Source organism: Gobius niger (assembly GCF_951799975.1).
Source record: "Gobius niger genome assembly, chromosome: 15".
NCBI lineage: Eukaryota > Metazoa > Chordata > Actinopteri > Gobiiformes > Gobiidae > Gobius > Gobius niger.
In genome coordinates, this window is record NC_136866.1 from 22,086,464 (window position 1) to 22,114,344 (window position 27,881).

At 43.9% G+C, this 27,881-nt stretch overlaps 1 protein-coding gene across 1 annotated transcript; it reads left to right on the top strand.

The window, feature by feature from the left end:
- Nucleotides 1-1,587: 1,587 nt before the first annotated feature.
- Nucleotides 1,588-27,126, top strand: opn8a (opsin 8, group member a; the record flags this gene model as incomplete). The annotated part of the gene is made up of 4 exons (XM_079572886.1): nt 1,588-1,660; nt 15,458-15,751; nt 19,404-19,729; nt 26,764-27,126. 4 exons carry the CDS (start codon nt 1,588-1,590, stop codon nt 27,124-27,126), a joined length of 1,056 nt encoding a protein of 351 aa, XP_079429012.1.
- Between the last annotated feature and the right edge of the window lie 755 nt (nt 27,127-27,881).

The window sequence follows — 27,881 nt, forward strand, 5'->3', positions numbered from 1 at the left end:
TTGTCCTTTCAGTCATTACCCATATTTCATGACCATAGGTGAGGGTGGGAACGTAGATCGATCGGTAAATCGAGAGCTTTGCCCCCCGACTCAGCTCCCTCTTCACCATGACAGTCCGATACAGCGACCGCGTCACTGCTGACGCCGCACCGATCCGTCTATCGATCTCACACTCCATCCGTCTCTCACTCGTGAACAAGACCCTGAGATACTTGAACTCCTCCACTTGAGATAAGGACTCCCCACTGACCTGTATAGGGGAAACCACCTTTTTCTGGTGGAGAACCATGGCCATTTGGAGGTGCTGATCCCCATCCCGGCCGCTACACACTCGGCTGCAAACCGCCCCAGAGCGTGCTGAAGGTCCTGGTTTGTTGAAGCCAACAGAACAACATCATCATCTGCAAACAGCAGATGATGAGGCGCCGGATGGTTTGCCAGAATCTCCTCGAGGCCGACCGATAGTCCTCCTCCATGGCTTCTCCAAACTCCTCCCAGACCTGAGTTTTTGCCTCTGTGACCGCGCGAGCTGCAGCACGCTTAGCCTGCACACATCTCAGTTTTGAAAAATGGTGGCCTGTTCCTTTAAGGGAGACAAAGAAGGAGTGATGACTTCCAAGACTGGACCAAAACATCCCCTGGGAAGTCCCCAAGAAGATGGAAGAGGAGGGTAATTGAGAGATCATGGTTGCTGTAATTATAGCAAGCGAGGCAAGGCAAGCATATGCAATTACAAGATTTGATATTGACAGTATTTTTTTCAGGGACCTTTGGGATTACCCGCCCCCCAATTTGTAAATCACTCACCTAAAAATATTGCAAAGTTCAAATTTCAATGTCATTTCAATCAATCTTGCGTCATCGATGTCTTTGTCACATGTTGTTCCCGTGGTTGCTTTTCAATTACGACACACAATCATCCTTTACATTTACAGAAGAAACATAGACCCCACTGTGCGCTGATAATCCCTATGAGAAAAAATCCCTGCCTGTTGTCAATTCACTCTAAACAATGTCACCTGTTGCCCCTAACAAAATTGTGAGGATTAGAGATTCACCGTGCTGCGTTTGACTGACTTTTAATTTAAGTTTGCCTACACTCTCTGTTGTTTTTTACAGCAGATAATGGGTAATAGGCTGTGTGAGTTCCTTGTCAATTCGCCAAAGCTGATGTTATCGTTTGTCAGTCCCAAGGGATTTAATAGGCGATGCTGCGAAAGTAATTACAATCTGGATGCGCCGGTGTCTTTATTTGTAGATTAGTGATTGCCGGAGCGCGAGGGGGGCCCGGGTTTCACGTGGAGTGAGTGGGGTTTGACGAGTTGAGCCGCGACACGCTCCAGTCAAAATTGTCCATGTGGCGGGGGTTTCATGCTTGTATAATAGGTGTCAGGGGCAGCATCACACAGGAGATTGCGTTAGGATGACAGCATTGCCAGGAGACGGCATGTTACTGTTAGTGTTGGGGGGGGGAGGGGGGGGGGCTGGCTGAAGCGAGCAGGTGCGTCAAGGACTGCTGCAAACACATTCCTCCTCTGAACTGAAAAGCTCTGCGCGAATAACCGGGACAAGACGGATTCTGAAGTGATGGAGGAGAAATACATGTCCAAACTGTCGCCTACCGTCGATTTTTGGGCAGGAGTCTACTTGGTGATTGTTAGTAAGTTTGCCTTGTTTTCTTTCTTTCAAGTTGCAGCTTCCTGGAAGCAGAAAAGAAAGAACAGAATTTTAACATTTGAGAGTTTTGTTGCAACTGAAAAGTTAAAGGGTCAAAAGTGGCATCAGTTTTATGTTTGTCATTTGAACCCAAAGAACTTAACAATTGTAGAGCTGGAGATTTTACTTAGGAAATTGTTTTTCTGTTTTGTAATACTTTGATCAAGGTCCTGCTCACCATACAAACAATATTAGCAGCAATAATCTTCAGAGTTTGTACAAGACTTAACAATAGTGTTCACATGCTTTTTGCAAGTACAAGATACTGTATGTTGCTGATTCCAAAGGACATTGTTTCCAAAAAACATGAGCAACTTCTATGGTTTTGTTTAAATTGCAATACAGTTTTCTGCCCTGGAAAACAGCACCACTTACTTCTCTATTGACTGAATATTGCTTGTGTTTGTGTGGATACAATCACCTTTCCCTGGAGTCTCTGCTTTCATCATCTTCATCGTTTCGAACAGCGCCTGTCTGGTCCCTCGTGGCAGGAGCACTTTTCCTTTTAAAAGAACACACTCAAGATGAAACAACTGCAGGTCCCACAGCTGTTGACAGATTCCAGCTATATCGGTTTAGCAAAGAGAAAAGCAGTATGGTGCTTTGTTTTTTTGCATAACTTAACTTTTTTCTATTGTTTGAAGATAAGATAAATATAGACAAGATAATTGGTAAAAAAAAATAAAAAAAATACTCTATTGTGCAGAAAGATATAATAATAATCATCGTTAATACTTTATAAAATGCAATTTTGTATATGAGCACCAGCTACAGATAAGAAAGGGGGGAAAAAAAAAAAATTGCCATCGTGCTTGCAATAAAGGCAAATATCAGAGGTTTATGACCTCAAAGCCAAGCAGCCAATTTCATTACTTTCGATCCATATTACTAGATCAGATAGGCCTATCTGTGAGTCATACAAAAAGCACTGGCTGTGGTGAATATAACACATCCATGTGAGGGATTTACTGAACACAGTGGTGTATGCTTTGCTTGTTGAGCTTAATTGACCTGGTTGACAGCAGCAAGCTAAAAAACTATCATATTGGATTTTGCACTAAATGTCATTTAAGTAGTAAAAACAAAGTCATTTTAATATACAGTGCTATTCATGTATCATCATGTTTTTGTTTCTTATTATGCGCAGTGTTGGCATTGGTTACAGACAAAATAAGCTAACAATAATTAGCTTCATTTTTTGGATTCTTTTCTCTTGGCTGAAAACACTTGACTGTTTGTGATCAGGTTCAGGGGTTGAGCACATTCACTGCATCAAAACAACATGTCTCCTCCTCTACACAGCTCGGTCCCCTCAGGTTACGGGAGACTTGTAGAGCCACGGGTGCAAAGGAGCCCACTGCAAAAATGACATGGAAAAAAATAGCAGTTTATGAAGACTACAACAAATCTTGGGAATTTGGGGACCCCCAGTGGGCTGGGTGTGATTTATCACCAATCTGCAGAAAGACTGATGATGTGACATTGTATTGTAAAAAATGTTTACCTACCTGTGCAGTCTAAACCTCTGGTATTATTTTTTATTTATCTATCTATTTGTAATTTAGTCAGTTTTGGGGAAACTGACTAAATTACATCACGGGCCCCTTATCAAGTCAAAACTTCTCAATAATAATTTAGTCAAGTATAAGGAATATGTCAATATTTTCCTGCATAAAACTATGTGTAAAAGATGTCTGTGTATGCTCTCAGTCGTACAGGAGTTGTCCATCTCCAATGAAGGCTCTTGAGTCATCTCTCTTGAACGTTTCACCAAAAGGCTTTGTCAGCGAACTGACCAAATAGCAATTACTGTAGGATAAACTCAATGAAAGCAGTACATTTTAGCAAATAAATAAAATTTCCCTTTCATTTTTTCCCCCAATGTACTTTGTAGACCAGCTTTGGGCCCCCTGCAGTACCTCTGAAGCCCACCGAGAGGCCCCAGACCCCACTTTCAATGGGAACCAATGGGGTAGGCTGTGATTGCTGCTGGGGGTTGCCAATGGCACAGTGAATGGCCATTGATACAGCAGAATGGTGTTGGTCCGATATGACGTTAGTTGAAGGCTCAAAATGTGTCTTAATATAAACAAAGGAGAACTGGAAAGGACGGGTGCTTCAGAATTTAGCTTTTTAAATCAATCACAGTGCATAGGCTTATGTAACAGGTTGTTGTTATGTAAAGGTTTATTGCTATGGGTTCATCAATCCCCTAAAGCATGAGGGACTATGCATTGTGTTTAATTTGACAAATGTGTCCTTGTGCCCTGGGCTGGCATGCACGCAGTTATGATAATAATGTATTAGTTTTGTTTTTTTACACTTTTCTTTCACTCCATGCTTTACAAATCAGTGCGTCATTCTGCTTTAGCTGCTCTTGAGCCACAAACACGGGTAATTTAGTGACGTCTTATGTACCTTTCCCAGTGACTCAGAAACATATGTCACAGTGCCAACCTGTAATACTTTTACCACCTGGACTGTCATCCACGTTTATAGGCCACGACAGGTTAGATCTTATTATTCTGTAATATATGCAGAACTTAATTGTGTTTTTATTAGCTCCTGCAGTCTCCTGATGACTGTGATAAGCCATAATGAGAAAAACAGACAATTTGTTACAGTGAAGAAATATCACCCACTTTTCCACAGGCCTATAGCAATCTTAGCCTATATCTTAACTTATCTTTGTGTAGGAAAATATTGTGAGACATGTAAAGTACCAACTCAACTATGGATTTGAAATGATTCAGTCTGTAAGAGCACCGCCATCATCATCATCATGGTTTAAACTCAATCTCAAACCAGTGTTTTATTGTGGAGTCTTCTGGCCTCTGTTTGTCTGTGCTCTTCAAAGGCTTAAAACCTTGAAGCTATAAGTTTCTTTCTCCAGTTTGTACCATGAATTTAAATTAGATTATGGGGGGGGGCAGAATTAGCCATAAGGCATTTTTTCATCCATAGTCCCCTAGCCATGATGTAAAAGAGCATTCAAATACATTTACAAGTCCTTGACAAATCAATAACTGTATAAATGTCAAACTGTTAAATAGCTAAAGGCGTAACACAATACCTGCAGTTACAATATTAAAAAACACATGTTCAAAAGGCTACAGTACAAATATAAATGTACACTTTATAATAAGCTGTGTATGAATCCATGCATAATTCAAAATAAATGTATGCATGAATTGTGTTATGCGGTTTTCTTCCTGCAAAGGGACTTTATGGACTTTATTTTAAAACAAAGACTGAAATACCTAGACATTAGAACCACTCCAGATTAAAGAAACAACAATATATCTGAAACCAAACTCTTCTTTGAGACTTCTTTGTCAACCCAAATAAACTAAAATGAAATTAGGTTATTAGACAAAATATTCTTCAGTTCTTCTGGAAATCAGTTCAGCAGAAACTCCTCAACTTCCCTCACTCTAGTCTAGACCATGGGTATCCAACAACAGGCGGCCCGTGGGCCAAATCCAGCCCGCGTGATCATTCAATCCGGCCCCTGACTTGTAGAGCTAGCTCTCTAGCTCATTCCTGCGCGGAGTTATGCATTTTTAAAGGATCTGTATCACGCTATTTTAGCCATCCCAAAGTAAAGTATGGGCATTTATATAATATATTGCACCTCTACTGCTATGGAGTACTATTTTTTGTGAGGAATATAAGTATTTTCTGGGGGTATTTTGCAAACCTGGAAGACAAGACGCTTCGATTTAGTTAAAGAGTAATTAAACACCAAATCCACTTTTTTTTTGCTGATAAACGGTCTAAATGGTTGTTGAATAGAGTTAGCTACATGTCCCAGTCAAAATGTTGACATTTGGTGCAAACTTGTTCAAAATCTCACTTTTGTGTCTAAAACCGCATGGTTCGCGCCCCCTACTGGTTTCACGCAGCAACTACATTTGATATTTTGTGGTTGGAGGAGAGTGTGTCCACGGCGTCCACAAAACGTCATCAGTTCTGCCTCTGTGCCTCTGTGGCCCCGCCCACTCACGCCTCCGCCTCCGTCACGCAGCAACCAGGACACGCGTCGCGCAGTCAAACCAGTAGATGGCGCCCCTGCGATGCTCACACTTCGGCTGTAAGATAGTTGCTACTAGTGATGCGCGGGTTGCGGGTTCCACCGTCGTCTTTACAGCAGGTTTTTGGCGTAAATATACGTCGGATTTTCATAAAACAAGCAGCGTTTTGCAGCTTGTGATACAGAGAACGCTTTTGTTGAGCTCATGTCTCCTATTTTCCACCGTATGTGCGGCTGTGTGTGACTTCGGTTAGGCCGACCTCTGCTCTCTTCCTCTCTCCCTCTTGCCCAGCGCTCTTCGGAGGGAGAGAAAGCGAGAGCGCGCGTGATGACACGCCGGTGCTGTTCATACGGATCATATTTGTAACGCGTAATATTCAATGATTGCGGGGCGGGTTGTAAAAATAGAACAACGTTGTGGGCGGGCTGGGTCGGGTTAGAACCTGCTCCAAATGCGGGACCCGCGGGTTGAAAAAAACCCTGACCCGCATCACTAGTTGCTACATCAAGCAATCACAAGTCATGAGAGTGCACTGTAGGAGCCATACAGAGGTTTTGGTGGTTTCCCCAATGAATGAATGGCGCGTGAGTGAGTACGTGCACGCGCTTTGTCACGTGCTTCTGCACCACGGTGATTGGTGGCACCGTGGGAGTGGTTTATATAGTGCGCGCGCTCACCTGGGCAGTGTGTTTGTGCTGGGCCTGCATCATGGCGGTGGGGTGAGCTTGGGGAGAAACTTTCTGTTGACCGCACCGTATTGTAGTATTTTCACATCAAAAGAAAGATTTGCACTGTCTTATTGAGGTTTGGCATTTCAATTCAACATCATCAAAGTAAGTGCCTGTTTTACTGCTTTGATCACGAATAAACCCTCGTAAGCTGTGCAATTGTTCTGACTGCGCGTCATCAGTGTTCCAACCCCCTTGCCTTAGCCTACCGTGGCGTTTTGATAAGTTTGGAGTCATACGCCACAACATTTTGTCAACAGAAAACTCAATTGTTGAAGCGCAGTATCAACGTAGTGTCGAACAACTCTCGCTATCAAAGTGGTGAACGATAGACGTGAACGCGCATGGATCCTATGCAGTGCCCATTCATTCACAAATCTGCTGCTACGCTGCACACGCTGTTTGCCACAGTCGCTTCGGCTACAAGCCGCGCTATGTTTTCGTAAACATTTTGGATTGTTTGTCAATGTGCTATTCCCCCTTTGAACGCTGCTGTGCTTTTACAAAAGGTGAAGGGCTGTTTGTTATTGGGACTTTAGCATCCACCGCTACGCAAAGTAAGCGAGGGTGGAGCTTAAGCCTCGTGAATGGTTGGGGTGAAGAATAACTCATTGTACCTTGATAAAGCAAAAATAAATAAGAAGAAAAATAAGGAAAAGGAAATAAAGCGCTGTGTTCTGTGTGTACTGCAGATTTTTGTGATTTCTGGATTTTTTGTGAAAGAAATATGTCAGATCAAGACGAGTCAAATGAAAATGAAACCATTCAGAAGAGACAAAGAAAGCTTACGTTTAAAGCTTTTGAACAGAAACTGGAAAAGCTTCAAAATGAAAGAAAAGCAAAAGTAAAACAGATAAAAATTGCAATGAAAGAAATGACAGAGCTGATGAAAAGTGCTGAGAATGCTGAACAAGTCCGCTCATGTATTGAAAATATGTCCAGTCTGTTTAATGAAGCAAGCCAACTGCATGATGTGGTCATTCCTATGGTGCCGTCTGATGAACAAGAAAAACAGAACGCATGGTTTGACCACGTTGAAGAGCATAAATCTACTTGTGTGGAAGAGGCAAATAAATGGCTCTTGGAACTGCCTACAGTCACTGATGCACAACAGATTCCACCAGAGGGCGCTGTCGACCAAGAATGCATCCCACATGCAGATCCTGTTTCCAATGACGATACAACAAGCATTTTGAAGACTGTAATGGATCTGAAAAGTACTGCAGTGGATATCGGACCAATCGACAGTATTTCTAATGCATCTAATGGAAAAACAAGCAAGCGCAGTACTGTCGTGAGCAAGTCTGTTTCAAGTACCTCTTCAGCCCGAATAAGAGCAGAAGCAGAAACCGCTGCTCTTATGGCACGTCAAAAACTGTTGAAAGAAAAACATGCTATGCAAGAGCAACAGGAGCAATTAAGGAAGAAAATGGAGGAACAGCAAGACCAGCTACGGAGGAAAATGGAGGAACAGCAAGACCAGCTACGGAGGAAAATGGAGGAACAGCAAGAACAGCTACGGAGAAACATGGAGGCGATGGACTTGGACATGGAACTCGCGGCTTCTTTGGCTAAAGTGAATGTGCTAAAGGCTTCTGAAGGTTCTCGTGTGTCAGCTAAATCTGATGGGATGAACTCTTATTTACAAAAGAGTAAAAATACACACTTAAACGTGGATGCTCCTACATTTGTGCCTGCATACAGCACACAGCCATCGCAAACAGAGGTCACGAAGAACATGATACCTGCAGGCAATGTGTCAGTTAAGCCCAAAGCAAGTTACCAAACTGAGTTTCGTTCTACTCAGACTGGGGCCGGCCTGCCAGCATTAACATCAGTTGCACTCCATCAATCCATTCCTCCTATCCAGCTTGACCAAATCTCACCTACAACCAAGCACACTTCCGATCAGCGTTTGATTACAGTGCTGGAGAAGCAGAATGACATTACATCTCTACTAGTTGAACAACAGTCGCTTTACCTGTTACCCAAACGAGACCTGCAAGTATTTGACGGTGATCCTCTTCGGTATCGAGCCTTCATAAGAGCTTTTGAACACAACATTGAAGACCGAACTCACAACCACAAAGACTGTTTGTACTACCTCGAGCAGTATACTAGAGGCCAGTCTCAGGATTTAGTCCGAAGCTGTCTACACCTGCCACCTGCTCATGGGTACATTAAGGCGAAGGCTCTGCTACAAGAGCATTTTGGAGATCCATTCAAAGTAGCCTCCGCCTATATGGACAAGGTACTGTTGTGGCCTTTGATAAAGGGAGAAGACCTTAAGGCTTTGCAGGCCTACAGTCTACTGCTGCGTGAGTGCTGCAACTGTATGGGAGACTCTGCGGGTGACCTGAACGTGCCCACCAACATGCAAACTATCGTAAAAAAGCTTCCTTACAAGCTGCGTGATCGGTGGAGATGTGTGGCCTGCGATCTGCAAGAAAGGTTTAATCGCAGAGCAACATTCTACGACATTGTGGAGTTTATCGAGAGGCAAGTTAAGATTGCAAGTGACCCTATCTTTGGAGATATACAAAACTCACCTGGAACTGGAAGAAAAGAGTCAACACCTGGATCTTTCCGGACAAGTACAAAACCTCGAGGCAGTAGTTTTGCCACCAATGTAGCACCTGCTGAGAAGAAAATGGAGCCTGTAGACAAAAGAGAAGAGAACTTACCTGAAAGGTCGTGCCTGTTCTGTGGAGCTGGACATTCTTTGGATGTTTGCCTTCTGTTGGATAAAAGGACTCAAGATGAAAAAATGTCTTTTTTGAAGGAAAACATGATGTGTTTCGGTTGTTTGTGCATTGGGCACAGAAGCAGAGATTGCAAAAGGCGTCTCACGTGCAGAGTATGCAACCTGAAGCATCCTACGTTGTTGCATATCCACTCCAAAACAAGGCAAATAAGTTCTACACAGGCTAATGGTGGTTCAGAAAGTGCCAGAGAAGGTGCTGTGGTGTCTGTTCAGTCCAGTGGATTAACTGGGGCCGGCAAGCAAGACTGTACGCTGTCAATACTGCCCGTGAAGGTGAAGTCCAAAAGGGGACAAGAGACTCTGATCACTTATGCGTTCTTGGATCCAGGGAGCACGGCCTCATTTTGCACCGAACGTCTGATGAATCGACTCAACCTCACAGGAAGGAAGCTCGGGATCCTCCTCAGAACGATGGGACAAGAGAAAGTTGTGGACAGCTACATGTTGACAGATTTGGAAGTGGCTGGTCTGGACTCGAACAACTTTTGCGACTTGCCGGAGATCTTCACGCAAAGGAGCATGCCTGTCCACCGAGGAAATATTCCACAAAGAAAGGACCTCCAACGTTGGCCGCATCTGAGGCACATAAAAATACCAGAGGTTGAAGCAGATGTGGATCTCCTTATTGGCACTAACGTACCTCAGGCGCTGGAGCCCTGGGAGGTGGTACGTGCAGTGGACGGGGGCCCTTATGCCATCAAGACCATCCTGGGTTGGACGGTGAATGGTCCGCTCAGAGGTGATTACCAAGTGGACAAGCAGTATGAGCCGCCTGACGTCACAGTCAATCTTATCTCCGTAGCAAGATTGGATGAGCTGTGGGAGAAGCAGCTGAAAGTTGATTTCCCGGAAACTCAACAAGATGAACAACATGGATTATCAAAAGAAGATGAACGCTTCATGGAGTCAGTCTCGCATTCAGTAAAGCTGATCAATGGACACTATAGCATTGGATTGCCAGTAAAACAAAAATACCTCAAATTGCCAAACAATAAGACAGTTGCAGTTCAACGAGCGTTCAGTCTCAAAAGGCGCTTGTCTAAAGATCCGACCTTTCGCTCTGATTACGTCAAGTTCATGGCAGAGATGCTGGAGAAAGGCTACGCAGAGAGAGTTCCACCTGAGCAGTTGACTCAATGTGATGGAAGAGTGTGGTATATACCCCATCACGGTGTGTATCACCCTACAAAGAAAAAACTGCGTGTGGTCTTTGATGGTGGGGCCACATACCAGGGGACCTCCTTGAACTCGCAGCTTCTTCAAGGACCTGATCTTACGGGCCAGCTCGTTGGTGTTCTAACCAGATTCCGTAAAGAACAAGTGGTGCTCATGGCAGACATCGAGGCCATGTTTCTACAGGTCAGAGTGCCACCGAAAGATTGTGACCTGTTAAGATTCTTGTGGTGGCCTGACGGAAACTGTGAAAAGGAACTGGTTGAGTACAGGATGGTGGCACATCTTTTCGGAGCCACGTCGTCCCCGAGCTGTGCTTGTTTCGCCCTTCGAAAATGTGCTGAGGACAATCGGAACCACTTCAGTCCTGTTGCAATCAACACTCTTCTGCACCATTTCTACGTCGATGACTGTTTGGTCTCCGTTACTACTGAAGAAGAAGCTCTATCTCTCTGTAAGGAGCTCGGTGAGTTGTGTGCCAAAGGTGGTTTTAAGCTCACGAAATGGATCAGCAACTGCCGTACAGTCCTCACTGCTATACCACCAGAAGAAAGAGCCAAGGAAGTGAAGGATCTGGATCTGGACAGTGATGCCTTACCTGTTGAGCGAGCCTTGGGCGTTCAGTGGTGTGTGCAGTCAGACGCATTCAAGTTTAAGATCACACTCAAAAACCGTCCACTCACAAGAAGAGGGATCTTGTCCGTCGTCAGCTCAATTTACGATCCTCTTGGATTTCTGGCACCAATTGTTCTGTCCGCTAAGAAAATCCTCCAAGATCTCTGCAGGAGACGTCTAGGGTGGGACGATCCTTTGCCCCCCTCTGTAGCCAAAGAATGGATGACTTGGCTGGAAGACCTCCACCATCTGGAACATTGGGAGGTTAGAAGATGTCTTAAACCTGTAAACTTTGGTGACACCGCCTCTGTCCAGTTACATCACTTTGCAGATGCCAGTGAGGATGGATTTGGTACTGCAACCTACCTGTTACTCCATGACAAGAACGGGATAAAGCACTGTGCATTTGTGATGGGAAAGGCACGTGTAGCTCCACTCAAACCGGTCACGATTCCTCGTATGGAGTTGACGGCTGCGGTGGTGGCTAGTAGGATGGACAAGCTTTGGAAGAGAGAGCTGCAAATGGAGCTGAGAGAGTCAATTTTTTGGACGGACAGCACCTCTGTTTTGAAATACATAAAGAATGAGACGTCAAGGTTCAAGATCTTCGTAGCAAACAGAGTGTCAGAAATACTCCAGTTGTCCAGCGTGTCCCAATGGAGATATGTGCACACTACAACCAACCCTGCTGATTTGGCCTCCAGAGGAATAAAAGTCGAGTCCTTTCTAAAGGCTGATGTGTGGATTGGTGGTCCAAGTTTTCTTCTGGAACCTGAAAGAAACTGGCCAATAAACCCTGAGAGTGTGGAGGGCCCTCTCGTTGGAGACCCGGAGGTCAAGGCTGTGGATGTTAATGCAACGCAGATGGAGCAAGTTGATTCAGTGGAGACGCTCATCAGCTACTTTTCCTCCTGGCATGGGTTGATAAAGGCCGTTGCTTGGCTTCTCAAGTTCCGAAGTTTGCTGTTGTCCGTGGTGCATCAAAGAAAGCTGTCAAGAGAGACTCTTGCCAAACCTGATCTAAGTTCGGAAAGGCTGGAGGAAGAGGTACAGGTCTACGTGGAACGTTACAAAGCCCAAATCACTAAGGAAGATCTCACAGTGGAAGATTTGGTTTCTGCTGAGAAAGCTGTGATACAGTTTTGCCAAAGAACAAGATTTGCTGAAGAATTTGCAAATTTGGAGAGAGGAGAATGTGTGAAGAGGACAAGTCACCTCTACAAGCTGAACCCAATCCTCGAAAATGGTCTCATACGGGTTGGAGGGAGGCTTAGTAGAGCAGCTATGCCAGTCGAAGCGAAACATCCAGTTATCCTGGCTAAAGACTTGCACATCTCCGGCTTAATTCTCAGCCATGTACATCAAGGAACAGGTCACAGCGGACGCAACCATATGCTTTCCCACCTGCGCCAAAAATATTGGATTCCTGGTGCCTGTGCTGCCATCAGAAAGGTCTTGGCAAAGTGCGTTACCTGTCGAAGACTGTCTGCTACACCTGGACATCAGAAAATGGCCGACCTACCTCACAGCAGAATAACTCCAGATGAACCCCCGTTCAGTCGTGTTGGCTTGGATTGTTTTGGGCCGTTTGAAGTGAAGCGTGGACGTGCTGTAGTAAAGAGGTATGGACTCATTTTCACATGCCTGGCGATACGAGCTATACACCTTGAAGTTCTGTCCTCGCTCGACACAGATTCCTTCATTAACGGGCTCAGAAGATTCATTGCCAGACGTGGACAAGTACTGGAAATCCGTTCGGATAATGGAACAAACTTTGTCGGTGCTGAACGTGAATTAAGAGAAGCTATTGACAAGTGGAATCACAACAGCATAAACGGCATGCTGATGCAAAAGGGCGTGAACTGGGTTTTCAATACCCCAGCCGCATCGCACCATGGAGGTGCATGGGAGAGGTTGATCCGATCAGTTCGTAAAGTCCTCAACTCTGTCCTGAAGACTCAGTCCTTGGATGAAGAAGGCTTGGTGACAGTGTTTTGTGAGGCAGAAGCAATCGTTAACAGTCGTCCAATAACAAAAGCATCAACGGATCCCAACGATTTGGAGGCGTTAACTCCGAACCATCTACTGCTACTCAAATCGCAACCATCACTGCCGCCTGGATTATTCGAGAAGGCTGATGTTTATGCTCGTCGTCGCTGGAAGCAAGTGCAGTACATGTCCAACCTGTTTTGGAAGCGTTGGTTAAAGGAATATCTTCCAGGATTGCAAGAGCGCCAAAAATGGAATCGTGCTCAAAGGAACTTCGTGCCTGGAGATGTCGTCATGCTCGTGGATGAAATGTCACCGCGCAATTCATGGATTACAGCAAGAGTTTTGGATACCGTTTCGGACAAAAATGGACTAGTGCGTACAGTGAGGATTAAAACGAAATCGAGCACTTTGGACCGTCCGATTACCAAAGTCTGCCTTCTGCAGGAAGCGGATGAGCAGTGAAGATCGTGTGGATTATAACTCTGAACTTTTTCGATATGGATTACATGAATGAACTTGGACATTGCTGAACTATGACTATGACTTCTACACATAGACTCTAAAGGACTCAGTTATGTTTTACTTTTTTCCCTTGGTTATGGTTCTGTCTCCTACTCTTGTTAATGGTGGTGGGTAATTTTTACCATACAATAATTAGGGGCCGGAATGTAGGAGCCATACAGAGGTTTTGGTGGTTTCCCCAATGAATGAATGGCGCGTGAGTGAGTACGTGCACGCGCTTTGTCACGTGCTTCTGCACCACGGTGATTGGTGGCACCGTGGGAGTGGTTTATATAGTGCGCGCGCTCACCTGGGCTGTGTGTTTGTGCTGGGCCTGCATCATGGCGGTGGGGTGAGCTTGGGGAGAAACTTTCTGTTGACCGCACCGTATTGTAGTATTTTCACATCAAAAGAAAGATTTGCACTGTCTTATTGAGGTTTGGCATTTCAATTCAACATCATCAAAGTAAGTGCCTGTTTTACTGCTTTGATCACGAATAAACCCTCGTAAGCTGTGCAATTGTTCTGACTGCGCGTCATCAGTGTTCCAACCCCCTTGCCTTAGCCTACCGTGGCGTTTTGATAAGTTTGGAGTCATACGCCACAACATGCACCATCTCTCCTACGAAAAAATAAACCTTGCGCACAGTCGTGACAGCGGTAACAGCAGTCTGTCAGTCCTGTCAGATCGAGGGGCTTGGTCTGAGACTGTCAACAGAGCAGACCCCGCCCACACACTCACCCCCCTCGTCTCTCCCAAAGCCTCGGAGACCACCCCTTTCTCAGCACTTTTTGATTTGTGTTTGTGGGTGGGGAAAGGCTCTGCCACGCCCGTTTAGTTGCACTTTAACTCCGCCCCCTCTCTCCGAGCGGATCTGCCCATGCATTATTAGCAGTAAAATAAATATAAATATCACAGCAATAAGTGAAGTTACTTCACAATACAGTTATGAGGAGCTGACATCTGCAACACAGCTTCATAAATGGCTAAAACACAAGCTAACACGCGTTTTGACTCACCACCGCTCTGTCCTGGCCTCTCCATCACATTGGGGACTCGCGTTGGTTATAAAAGTTAATCCACTTTGCGAGGATTCACCAAACATCCATCAAGAGACAGTCACAGAAAAACACTATTTTGGCTGATAGTCGCTGAATCCCGGAAAGAAATTCCAACTCCTGGCGAGTGTCCCCTTCTTTAGGAAGGTTGAAAAAAGTCCTGCACCTAGCCAAACGCGCTTTTCTCCGCGACGTTAGGTAAGAAAAAAGAACAGGTGTGTCCAGAAAGAAAAAGTGGCCAAATAACCACTCTCTACCTCCTCACGGCCCCTCCGGCCGCTTAAAGTTGTCACTTAGCTCAGGACTCTTACCCCCAGCTCGACGCTCAAACATCAGCATCCAGCACTCTCTCCGTGACGTCACCCGTACCACGCGCTTTTCTCCGCGACGTTAGGTAAGAAAAAAGAACAGGTGTGTCCTGAATGTATATATTTCTATGGTCCTGAATAGTTTAGAAAGAGCTCCATCTTCACATCCTTCAGTGCAAACATGACATTTGTTCAGAAGCTCAGGGGTGCGTTTGTTTTGCGTTTGTTTTGCGTTCGTTTTCAGCCCTGACCTGGAAGCGCTTCCTTTTTCTTTTTTTTTCCTTTTTTACAATTTTTTAAATTTTTTTATCTGTTTTATAAATTAAAATCAGGCCGCAAGGCATTACATTACAGAAGTTGTGCTCTTCCTGTTTGGCACTATGACGTAAAAAACACAGGCTTTTAAAGTGCAACAAAAGCTTAGGCCGCGTTTACAGTCCTGTCAGGCTCATTATTTGCCTATTCATTCCTTAAAGTTTCCTCCTCAGTATATTCCCAATTAAAACATATGTTACTGGAGCTTTTGTTCTGCTTTTGTTCATCTTTACACATTTTTTCTCCGAACAGCAATCGTGTCCATCATCGGAAACGCCGCAGTGTTGGTGAGCGCGGGCCGCCGCTTCAGCCTCCTGAAGTCTCCAGAGTTACTGACGGTGAATTTGGCGGTGACGGACATCGGCATGGCTCTGAGCATGTACCCTCTGTCCATCGCCTCCGCCTTCAACCACGCCTGGGTCGGGGGAGACCCCAGCTGCCTGTACTACGGCCTGATGGGCATGATCTTCAGCGTGGCCAGCATCGTGACTATAGCCGTGATGGGCATGATTCGATTCCTCGTGACGGGGGATCCGCCCCAGACAGGTACTTATGAGAATGTTGATTTATTTACGGGTTTATCCTCCGGTCAGGTGATTCTGACCGTTAGCCTGGCTTCACACTGAGGAGGGGTCAAATGAAGGATAAGTTGCAAGTTCATCAGTTGCATAAATATCATTTCAGTGAAGCAGCAATTTTAATGAAGAAATGCTCATTCATTTCCCATTGCCTTAACATGGTCGGCACGGCAACAGTTTAAAATTGCTGTTCTTTATCTATGTCACTTCATGTCGGTGTCCAATCAGGAAGTGAAACTATAAACATCACAAATGGTCAAACTAAAGAAAACTGGGTACAATCTTTAGCAAATTCTTAAATATAACTGTGGTAACTGTGTTTTAGCAAAAAAATTGTGTCTAATGTGTCATATGCACTTTAACTTAACTTATACAGAGTCTTATGTTGTGCTAATGTGACTTTCTGACAGAGGAGGGTCCCTTTACATTATACATGAAGGCTTCCATCTACTTTACTGAAGACATTTTCTCCTACTTTTGAGTAGGTCTGACAAAAGCTGTATGTTGACATACGACAAGAACTATTTCTTTTATTTGACATTTAGATTGGACCGGGATTCATAATTTTGTTTTTAGGAATTTAGTTTATAATTGTCAGGGAAACCAAAGCACACTAAGTAATGTAAAGTGCTTTACAAAACTAGATGAATCTGTAAAGGTGTATATGGCAGTTACAAAGTAAAAGACAAACAAAACAATCATGAGTAAAACAGAAGATCTTTTTTTGAATAAATTAAAACGGTAAAGTGCTGAGAAAAGTCAGTTGTCATATCCACAGTGTAACGGAATATATTGGGCATACAATGTTTAGAATCCTGTACCCTCAGTCAGTACTCCAGTATAGTTACTCTTTCATTCGAGGGTCTTTAGACGACAGAAATAAATGATCCAACACTTCCTTCCTCCATATTCATTTCGTTTCTTCTTCATCCAAAGTAATCCTCACTGGGACAGGGCAGTTAACGTGAGCGGCATCGTGACTGTAGCCGTGATGGGCATGATTCGTTACGTGTTCGAAGGAAATCCACGGCAGAGGTGCATGAGGTGGATGGAATTGCTGCAGTGAGAGCCGGGGGGACTGCAGACAGGATGAATTATTGACCGCGTGTGGTCAGGTGTCACTGGCAGCATGTTAAAGCTCCGTAATGGGGCCGGGGTGCTGTTTGAGAGTGACACTGTTGCAAATGAGGTGTCTGTGAAATTGGGCAAGTGTTACATGTTAAGTGATTGTCCGCGGCAGAAGTGCAACCTCTCCTTGACAGCAGAGGAATGCTTTAAGGCCACACTCGCTCGTTCATCCATTCTAATTCACTTTCTGTTTGAGGAGCGGGCTGGTGGTGTTAGCTCACGTTTACATTCCCAACTGGACAAGGTCGAAGAGCCTGCCTTAAACTTGTGACTTTGTATAAGCGCGTATTAAAAATGTGCATCTGTCTTGCAAGAAAATGTGCTCCCCTCCCGCAGTACTGAGTTTGTCCACATTGGAGCGCTGTAAAGCAAGAACAGAGGGAGCACATGACTATGAAATAATGGTCATTTTAATGCAACAATGCACTACTCTTAAAGTTAAGACTTTATTGGTGTCCCAGAGAAATCATGTGTCACAGCAACTTTTATCACCCAGTAAGATGAAGATAAACATAATATAAAATAAAATATAATTACAGTCAGCACACTTGACAAACATTTGGACCCTGATCTTCCAAACAAACAGTGGAAGCGTATCCTCACGGCTTCCTATTCCCACCATAAACATCTGACTTAAGCTTTTAGTCCGTGGCGTCGAGTGAGGAGCACACAGAAGGGGCCTTTTGTGCTTCTGTCGTGACAAAGGCGTACTTTAAGGTGCCGCATTCATAAACAAATGGCAGACTTTCTCATTGTTTGTACAGATATTTCGCGTCCTAGCTTGGTTTATGCATTCAGGGAAACCATCGCGAGGCGGCTTCCCTGTCCTTACCCTTATCAGCACTGACATGTTCATTGCACAAACAATGCAATATTCTATCGATTTCCTACAATAGATAGAATATTGCATTGTTTGTGACATGTTCTTTTCACAAACAATGCAATATTCTATCTATTGTAGGAAATAGGCCAGTCAGATAATTCAGCTTTGCTTCCTTGAACCGTGTACTGTGTGAAGCGCCTATAGCGGCAGCATCGAATTGAACTTATACAATGTAGTGGAAGAAGCTAAGACTACACTGGGATGGGCAGGGGATCTATATATACTGTATCTGTGATATACATTAAAAGAGAGTGATGAGTCTACGCCGCCTGACCCCCCAAAAAAGTCATCACAAAGAAAAGGTCACACGCTCCAATGGTTGTAGCGCCTTTAGTTTTCATTACAACACTCATTCATTGTGGCATTGTTTCAGTAAGCTTCTGCAAAATGTCAAAATATCCAGTGTTGCATTCATTTTTCACCCAGATCTTGTATTGATGATGGGAGAGTGTGACCAGAGTGCAAAGCCTTCTCCAGCACATCCTAATGATTCTCAATGGGGTTAAGATCTCGACTCTGTTGTGGCCAATCCTTGGAATCATCTTGGAATATGTCCGTGTCATTAGGGAAGAAGAAATCCATTGATGGAATAGCATGTGTTCATTCAGGATGTTCATGTAGTCAGCTGATTTCATTCTTTGGGCACAGAGTGTTGCTGAACTTAGACCTGATCAACTGCTGCAACCCACGATCAGAACAGTTTGTTAAATGTTAAATGTTATGCATTTTTCATCAGGCAATATATAATAATTGCATATAGACTCATGCATGTATTCTGTCACATGTGACATTTCAAAAGGCAGGAGTTACACAATTATGCAGGTTTTTACATCTCAAGCATCTCATTGGCAGCTCTTTGGCAGAGCTACGGTACCCTGCAGTGACCAATCAAAGTGCAAATAAATCTCACAGGGATTTGACTTCAAAAATATGCCAGTGTTATCACCGAAAAACAGCTGGAATGAGCCAGCTACAGAAGTCGATATCTCTTCTGAATGGAAAAGATTTAAAAACAGCCATGTCTGCATTCCCTGCCTTGGTCTGTCCATAGTTTAATATTTACTGTAAAACTACAATTGAGAAACAAGGTATTTTCATAAACCACGTACAAAAGCTTTAACTTTTCAAACCATTGCAAGAATCCCACACATTATAGTCATGTATATTTGAATGCAGGTTTGAAACACAAAGCATCAGATGATTCAGTGGAAATACTGTACCAATGGCTATGGACATATACCGCACTGTCTATAGTCCACAGATGAAAAAGAAGCATTCGAGGCACTATATCAAATGTTCTTTTATGCCATTGATCAGCCTACATGTTCCGACTCGCAGTTCTTCATCATGACAGTCCATGTTTTCATGCCCTGTCCTTGCAGAACATTTCCTCCTCTGCAGAGGCCATTATAACCTAAACTGCAGCCTTCACGCTTTGCTATTCAGAATGCAGTTTCCTTTTGATTGTGGTTGAAATAGCTGTTGTTGCACATCATGTATAGATCGGTTTAAGGAGACATACAGTATCAAGCATTACAATTTACTGTGAAACCATGTCCAAAACAAATGATCTCTTTGATTTCTCTTTTTCGTTTTGTTCTCTGCTCAGGTGTGAAGTTCCAGAGGCCCACTATCCGGATAGTGATCAGTGGCATCTGGCTGTACGCGGGGCTGTGGGCTGCGTTCCCCCTGCTGGGCTGGGGCAGCTACGGCCCCGAGCCGTTCGGACTGGCCTGCTCCGTGGACTGGACGGGCTACGGCGAGTCTTTGAGCCACGCCACCTTCATCGCCGCGCTGTCGGTCCTCTGCACCTTCATCCCCTCCGCCTTCATCCTCTTCACATACTTTGGCATCGCGTGGAAGCTGCACAGAGCCTACCGGGCCATACAGACCCAGGACTTTCAGTACGGCAACATCGAGAAGAAGATCACTCTCGTAAGTAGTTTTGATAGAGGGGTTAGAAAACTTGTGGATTTCTTTCATCAACCAACGAAAAACATGTGCAATAGGCTAATTCTCTAGCTAGATCAGGGGTGTCGAACTCATTTGGGTTGTGGCCCAAAATCCAGCTTCCTCGGCGGGTCGGGGGCCGCATATATCGTAAACAGGAAACTACTACTGAGAAAACATTTTTTCCAATAAATGAATAATAATGAGCGGTGATTTTAATATAGTGCTGATTTGGTCAAAAGCCTGACTGTAATAAGTAAAAACAGCATACACTGCAGTTATTATTCATTCACTTCATGCTGCTATTGTAGCCACAGCCGCCCTGGGGCAGACTGACCTCTTTACCTCATGGCTATAATGTGTTCACATCCTATCTCTTAAAGAGGGGGTATTATGCTTTTTTCAATCAAATAGCACACTACAATGATGACGAAACCTTCGGTTGGTCTGTAAATGCAGTAAATTAGAATAACTGCCTTGTATAAAATTGCTCTCTCAAAATGGCTGTAGCGAATGTCTTGAAATAGGCCTCTGTCTCTTTAAGAACCTCTGACTCTTTCCGACACGCCCCCTCCACACGCTGTCTGTGGCATCAGTGGGGAGTGGGTTCTGCTGAGGAGCAGTGGTTGGTTACTCGGCTGGTGACGAAAGCTCGGAGGCGTCTCCAGGAGGTGGGGGTGTTCCTGGGAGGACTCAGACAAACCTATCTCTAAAATGGCCGCCATCAGAGTTTTTACATTCACGTACAAAAATACGTGAATGTGCCAAAGCAACACTTCAGGCATGTTTTTAATGAGGGAATGACATAATAATATGATGTAAAGCTTGAAAAAGTCGATTTTGCATAATACCCCCCCTTTAAAGCAGTACTAAGTAACTCTTCCCCCTAAAGGCCATAAGCGCAACTGCAGGTGTAGTAGCAAGTTACGATTTTTTAATTTATTAATTGTCTTGGAGAGTAGACAGGAAAGGCGAAGGGAGAGAGGGTTACTGTGCATCCTATTGTAACAGTGCGAGCTGTCGATATTACTCCGCCCGTCAGCTGGGGGGCGCTGTATAAAAGGGCACAGTCTACCTGCGTTCGACCTCTGACCTCTTGTTCTTCCGTCTGCTTGGTGTGGAGGTGGTGTAGCTCGGGCTCTCGTGAGCAGGTAAAAACAAACAATACTTTAGCGTGACTTTCCTCAAATGTTAGCCCTAATCCGAGCCCTGTGTTTGGTGCAGCTATGGGTCTGGGGTGCGCTTCAGGCGCAGTGCGAGATGGCGGTGCTGTAGGTGGGAGGTGTGGTTCCCCACGGGCCAGTACGCGAAGCATGACGTCCCCGCGTGAATGATGGATCCAAAAGCGGTATGTGCGCTGCACATGTAACATAGACCGGCGTAAGTTTAGAGGCTAACACTATTCATCTTTAGGAACAATTCGCCTGCATAACAATCACCACTGCTGCTTTGTGGACCCGGAAGTGATGCCGAAGAGTGTCTGTGAACTGTGAAACGTGACAAACGGATGTTTGCCATCCCTTTTTGTTTTTGTTAAAGAAATGAACTGAACTGGAACTGAACAAGTGACGACTGAAACTTAACTTAATTCGAACTAGAAAATAAATTGGATAAAACTATTGGAACGACTTGCCTCTTCAATGAACGAACCTGTGGTCCTTTTCTTTTAATGTGGTACATATGTGTTAAGCTAAAGCCTTCCACTCTGTCACACTATTATACAATAGAAATATTTTTTTTCACTCAAACTTGGCTGTAAATACTGTTTAAAGTGACGTTAGCCCGCAGTTAGCTTTGCCCGTTAGCATGTTAGCTTCTTCTTCGTGATTACATTAGTGTGTATTGCTTGCTCCGCACCGGGGGCAGTCAAGTTGCAAACATGGTTTTCTGGCCAGAGACACCAGGGGGAGATGAAAGACCCTCCAATCATCCCATAAACACTTGTATTACCCCCACAGGGACTACGGAAAGGATTTATTAAGGTAAATAAGTTACTTAGTACTGCTTTAATATGTCAGTGCCCTCTGCTGGACACGTGTGGAATTCTTTCTTTAAAAAAAATGTAAGTTGCCCCCTTGTGGCTGGAATGAGCATATTAGTTATTTCATTAAATAATCATAACTTCACGCAGGAATGGGCTAGAGACTTACTTTTTCTTTTTTTTTACATGCTCAAGAATTTGTGCTTTACAAGTCAGGGGGCGGATTAAATCATCTCACGGGCCGGAGTTGGCACGCGGGCCGCCATCTTGACATGTCTGAGCTAGATGCTCTGAAGACTACCCAGATGTCGCACTGTGATTGCCATGTGCTCCTGTTTTAGATTAGATTTTAGAAAAGTAAGATTTGGAATAATTAGCAATTAGAAAATAGATTTGGGCTCTGCTTCTAGTGTGTCAAGACTTTATTCAAAATGTTTGTGTATCAACATTTGATATAAACATGTTCTTGTGGCATTGACAGACAGAGAAAATAGGATTAGGATTAGGGAATTCTTTTTTCCAGTTTCTGTAACATCTTCTGTAAAGACTCGAGGAGCATTACCAAATGCATCCGTTTTGATGTTGCAAAGATGACCTGCATGAAAGCATTACTTTATGCAAGAAATCAAAAGAACAAATTCCATAAGGCACTTTTAATTCTTTCATTTGGACGGAAATATAAGGGATGTTCTCTCAAACTGTCTGTCTGCGCATTTGTGTTTTCATTTTCTTTCAACAATGTTCTTAAAGGGAGCAACTGATGCCGTAGAGCTGTCAAAATGAAACTGGATTGTTGTTCATAAAGAATGGTCCTCTTTGCAAGACTGCCACTTTACCTGACTTCAGCGAGCTATTCATAACACGATGGGCCGGGCTGCGGAAAGCATGCCTTTCACATTTCGTCAACATTTTCCTTAAACAGAACATTGGCGCTGTGCTCAAAATGTCCTTTTTTGTGTTCAATTTATTCCCTCATCAAAGAGTAATATGCAAGTAATATTTCGTGTCATGTTTTCATTGAGCTATCCTGCATATTCGTTTATAAGCTCAAAACGCTTGCCCTCCACTTGCTGATGTCAGATCATTCCCGCAACTAATGAAAACAAATCTAAAAATGTAGACTCAAATTTGCCCTGAGGTGATGCAGGACAAAAACTATCCAGATGGTCATTTTCATCCTTTCTACTGTTTTTGAGAGCCTCAGCCTTATCTCTTCAAAGTAATAATATTCTAAAGTACACAATATGTTAAAGCTCTGGTTCCAATGATGAAAAAAGTACAAAAAAAAAGGCTGCTTTGTCTGTCAGACTCACACATAAAGATCTGGAACATTCTCTTTCTACTCCTCCTTTGAAATCTGTGCATGACCAGTGTGTGTTTTGCGTGAGAACTCATGCTGCAGCACATGCACTGTAGCGTGACTTTCTCCATCTCTCTTTCCATGAACCATTTCAATCGTGTCTCTTTACTGTCTTCCTGTCATAAATACAAACAGCATATCTCGCCCTGTTCCCGCGATGTGAAAGGCGTACATATTTTGATGAATACGGATTAACGTGACAGCTTCTTTGAAAGACGTGCACTTTGCATTCAACCGTGAAAGGATTATGTGACGTTTTGTCAATAAACACCAACAGACAATATTTTGAAGCCTATACTCAAATTTCAAACCCGCCATACCCTGCCACAAGATTATACAGCTGATTTGTTTACCCCCACTCCTGCTCTCTCTCTCTCCCCCTCACCTCTCCCCGGCCGACGAGTCTGGCTGGAGGAAAAAGGCTGTTCTACATTAAATGGGCTAAGTCTAGGAGCTGCGAGATCTCAAAGTGCAAAATGTTGCGCTATAGTCTGTGTTTAGAAACAAACGATCAGGCCCTTAACCTCTTACCTCTGTAGGAGTAGCAGGGTTAGGGTTTTTGTGGGATTTAGGGTTAGGGTTATAGGTTAGCGTTAGGATTTGCACAGAGGGGGGTGGGGGCCTAGAATTCTGTTTAAGCCCCGGGGGCCTATGGGTGGATTAAGGTGGGCCTAAAAATGACCAAAATTTGTCATGAATGTTTGTTTGTTGGAATGCATTGTCTTTCCCACTGCCTGCAGAAATAAACTTGCTGAGGTTACATTACGACATATGGCGAAGTGGGCTGGCTCTCTGAATTAACAAACTCCTCATATGCATGTTATAAAAATGTATGCGCTGAAAAGGTCATATGTCGCCCATAACCACATAATGACACATTCACCCTTTTTTTTTTGTTTTAAGCTTAAGTCTTTCTGTCCTTGGGCATGAGGGTGAATTCTACCTTCCCTGTCGGTAGATGGGATTAGTATGGCTCTTAGGGTTGACCACAGAGAAACACCTGATAAATACGAAAAAACAGTCCACCAGCACATCGCTCACCCTGCAGTGTCTGAGCTACACCATGAGAATGACAATACTGTTGTTTGGCCACTGGAGAGACATGTTTACAGGGCAGTGCCGTGCGACCTGAAGGATTACCCCTCATTTACACCAACATAAACAACAATAGCAGCGGTTATGAATCACATTTCTTTATCTCAGCAAAAGCGATGGTGGTGTTTGACCTTTTTAGCCAATCTATGAAAGTTAATGGAGGTTGTTCTCAGAGCTATAGGCTGTTGGTCACTTCTCAGCTGGTGAAAGGCTGCTGCCATGTTTAACAATCTGAACGTTGCTCCCTGCTCTTCACCCTGAGCTGTCCAACCCAGCATCTCGGGTACAGTTCTTCAGCATGGGTTTGCTTAAGTACCCAGCTGTTAAAGGAACAGGCCACTGTTTTTGACATTCTGAGATATGTTCATACCTGAGCTTAGACGAGTTGATGCGAGTTCAAGGAGCGTAGGGAATGAAAGTTGAGGGTTAAGGAGGATACTATGGATGAGTGGGTATCGAGCGAGGCAGTGAGAATTATGTCTGTTTTGTAATTAGAAGAGCAGAGGGTATGAGCCCCGTCGCGGTCTGTCTTTACAAAGAAAGTGCCACATGGAAGTGACTGCCCCGACAGGCCACAGGGACGGGTGAGGAGAGTGTTAGTTGCGCTTGACGGAGCGGATGAGGTCAGGGACTGGTCATCACTTTAGGGATTAACACATCTGAGTTGGTGTGAATTAAACAGATTAAAGTGAGATGCAGCTCTACACACAGGATCCTGCTGCTGTGTGGTGGGAACAGACGTATATTACAACTCTGAGTGATCTTCTTGAACGGCGACTGTAACAAGTGAATTTCTCCTTTGTGAGATCAATAAAGGATTATCTTATCTTATCTTATTTTAAATGACCATTTTGTTAGCATTAACTTAGTTATACTAGTTTCACGGACGCCATCATTACATATACTTAAAGACTCTTGCTCACTCTAAACCTACTATCACAGAGATTTTCTTTTTGTACTGAACTCCCAGGTAAAGACTCTTAACCACTTTAAATTCATTACTGCTATGTGGAAGTAATTTTAGACTATCCATGCAGATCATTGCATGCCCTTTTGTAAAGCACTGCAGGTAGAAAGAATGTAATGAATCACCGGAAGAGAAGGCACTAAGAATAATATAGAACTGGTAAGCGTGTGTGTATGTAACATTCAGCTTGGACTGAATTATTATGACTTGAAATAAAACACATCCCTGAGAAGAAATTGGGGTTTAAGATGACCTACCAACAGCATGATGCCACCTACAACAGCACTCACTGACCTGAAACTGTAACAAGGGCTATTACACTTCAATAGATACAAAAAGAATACTAATACAACTACTACAATTATGCTTAGGTCTTTATTATTCAAAAGAATCCAAGGAAAACGATTTAGTTGCTCAAATGTGCAATGCACCCAAACTGGAGCCCTGGAAAACAAAAACAGGTTAATATCCGGTATGAAGTAGAGTTAAAGGGACTGTATGGAGTTTAAACATGTTAAAATGATGTATTTTCCTCCCCCTACATGTCCCAGCCATGTCGTCATGTGTAGAATGAGCTCAGACCTGTTCACCACAACTGCCTCTAAAATCCTGCACTGTCACTCAAAAAGGTTTTAATTCGGGTCCGAAGTGCCGTCATGCACGAGCATACCTGAGGTGGCAGTGGTGGGTATAAAAATGACCAACTTGCATCTAGTCCCTTTAAAGGAACAGGCCACCTGAGCTATGTTATTACATGAGCTTAGACGAGTTGATACATACCTGTCTGGTCTTTGTGCCCGTGGAAGAGCTTGGTCGCTTCTAACTTCACCCCGTTTGGAACATTTTGGGTTGTTTTGCGTGACTGAGCGCACGCACAACGGTAAGACAGGTACGCATCAACTCATCTAAGCTCAGGTAAGAACATATCTCAGTATGTAAAAACAGTGGCGTGTTCCTTTAAGATCATCCCCTAACCTGTTTATCTGCCGGCTTAGGGTTTGGGGTTGAAGTTAGGGTTAGCAATTATGCATATCCAAATCACAACGCGTATTGACAGGCGAGCTTGCAGCCTCCATACCAGTGCAATACCTCATTGGAAAGCCAAGACCCTCTAGTTTCTGATCAGGGAGCACGGCAAATAACAGGTTGAATAGTCAATACTCTGCTAAATTACACAATGCTGTCCCTCGTGGAAAGCATTTGGGGTTGTGTTTTGTTTCACACATGCATGTTTCAGTAATCAGGTTTATCCAGCATTATTACTATTATTATTATTATTCTTAAAAGCTCAAAACATTAAAAGCTCAAATCCCATTTACTGATGTCATGAGTTGCTGCTCCACAGCGCTGTACAGTTTCGCTGACCTTGTTCTTGTCATTTCACAGCACAAATTGACCCCACAACAATGCATTTCTCAGCGGAGGGAATCTGTTTGACTCACATCATTTCAAGTCACAATATGTAAAAAATCCAATGTGCCCTAAACGACTTTGAACATCTTTGAAAACAGCATTACTATAAGGCACCAGATGCGCACTCGAAAGTACACTGATTTGCTATGCATACATTTTTGACGACCCTTTCTTCTCTTTTGTGCTTTCATCTCACTCTTCAGATGGCTGTGATGATCAGCATGGGTTTCCTCATCTCGTGGACCCCCTACGTGGCTGTGAGCTTCTGGAGCATGCACCACGCGCACACCCAGGAGCAGCTCAATCCCTTCGTCACACTGCTGCCCTGCCTGTTCGCCAAGAGCTCCACGGCCTACAACCCTTTCATCTACTTTTTCTTCCAGCGCTCAACCAGGCGAAAGCAGAACGGCGGCAGAAAACAGGCCCTCTGCGACTTCCTCTGCTGCGGCCGCCAAACCGGGGTGGCCACACGGGAAAGCAAATTAACCACAGATTGCAACGGGAACGGCATGGATGAGACAATGGTGGGATTGATGGGATGTTCTGTGGTTCCGAAAGAGACATAAAGTTTAAAGCGATTTAGTTAAATAAGGTTCCTTTAATAATGCTTATCAGCACAACCACACCTCAATAAATTGTATTAATGTATACAATAAATTGTATAAATGTGACCAGATCACAGGGGGAAAAAATTGAAAAATTAAATTGTATATGAAGCAGTACAGAAATTGTTTTAATGTTTTTTTGTTTAATTTTTGTTTATGTTGGACACCAGGGAATAGTGGCACAGGAGGAAAGTGTGATTTGGATCAATTAAATGATCTGTTTGAGAGAGGTCTGAATGCAGCCGATGGAGGAGCACGTTATCAGTGGAGCGCCACTTCTCCACAGGAAATGATGTCACCTGTCAACTAACCCTAAACCTTTTGTTACATTTTGTCATGTTTTAGTCTATGCTTTTTTTTTGGGGTCATGTTTCTGTTGCTCTTTCATCGCTTTTTTTCATTGCTTTTTTGACACATTTTAGGCACGTTTTTGTCGCTATTTTGTCTTAGGCTTTAGATTTGGGTAAAGCCAAACTGGAGAAAATGTGTTCAGTTCAGGTGGGGGTTAAGAGGTTGCATTAATGAATCTCAATGGGGGGAAAAGTGGAGGTGACATCATTTCCTGTGGAGCTCCACGGATCATGTGACTCTCCATCGGCTGCATTCCCGCCCTCTTGATCTGTTCAGCTGACAAACATATCCTGACAAGTTGACAGATTAATGATGCCCACCACTCGTCAGACTCCTCTACTGTCGGGAGGCGATGACAGATGTCT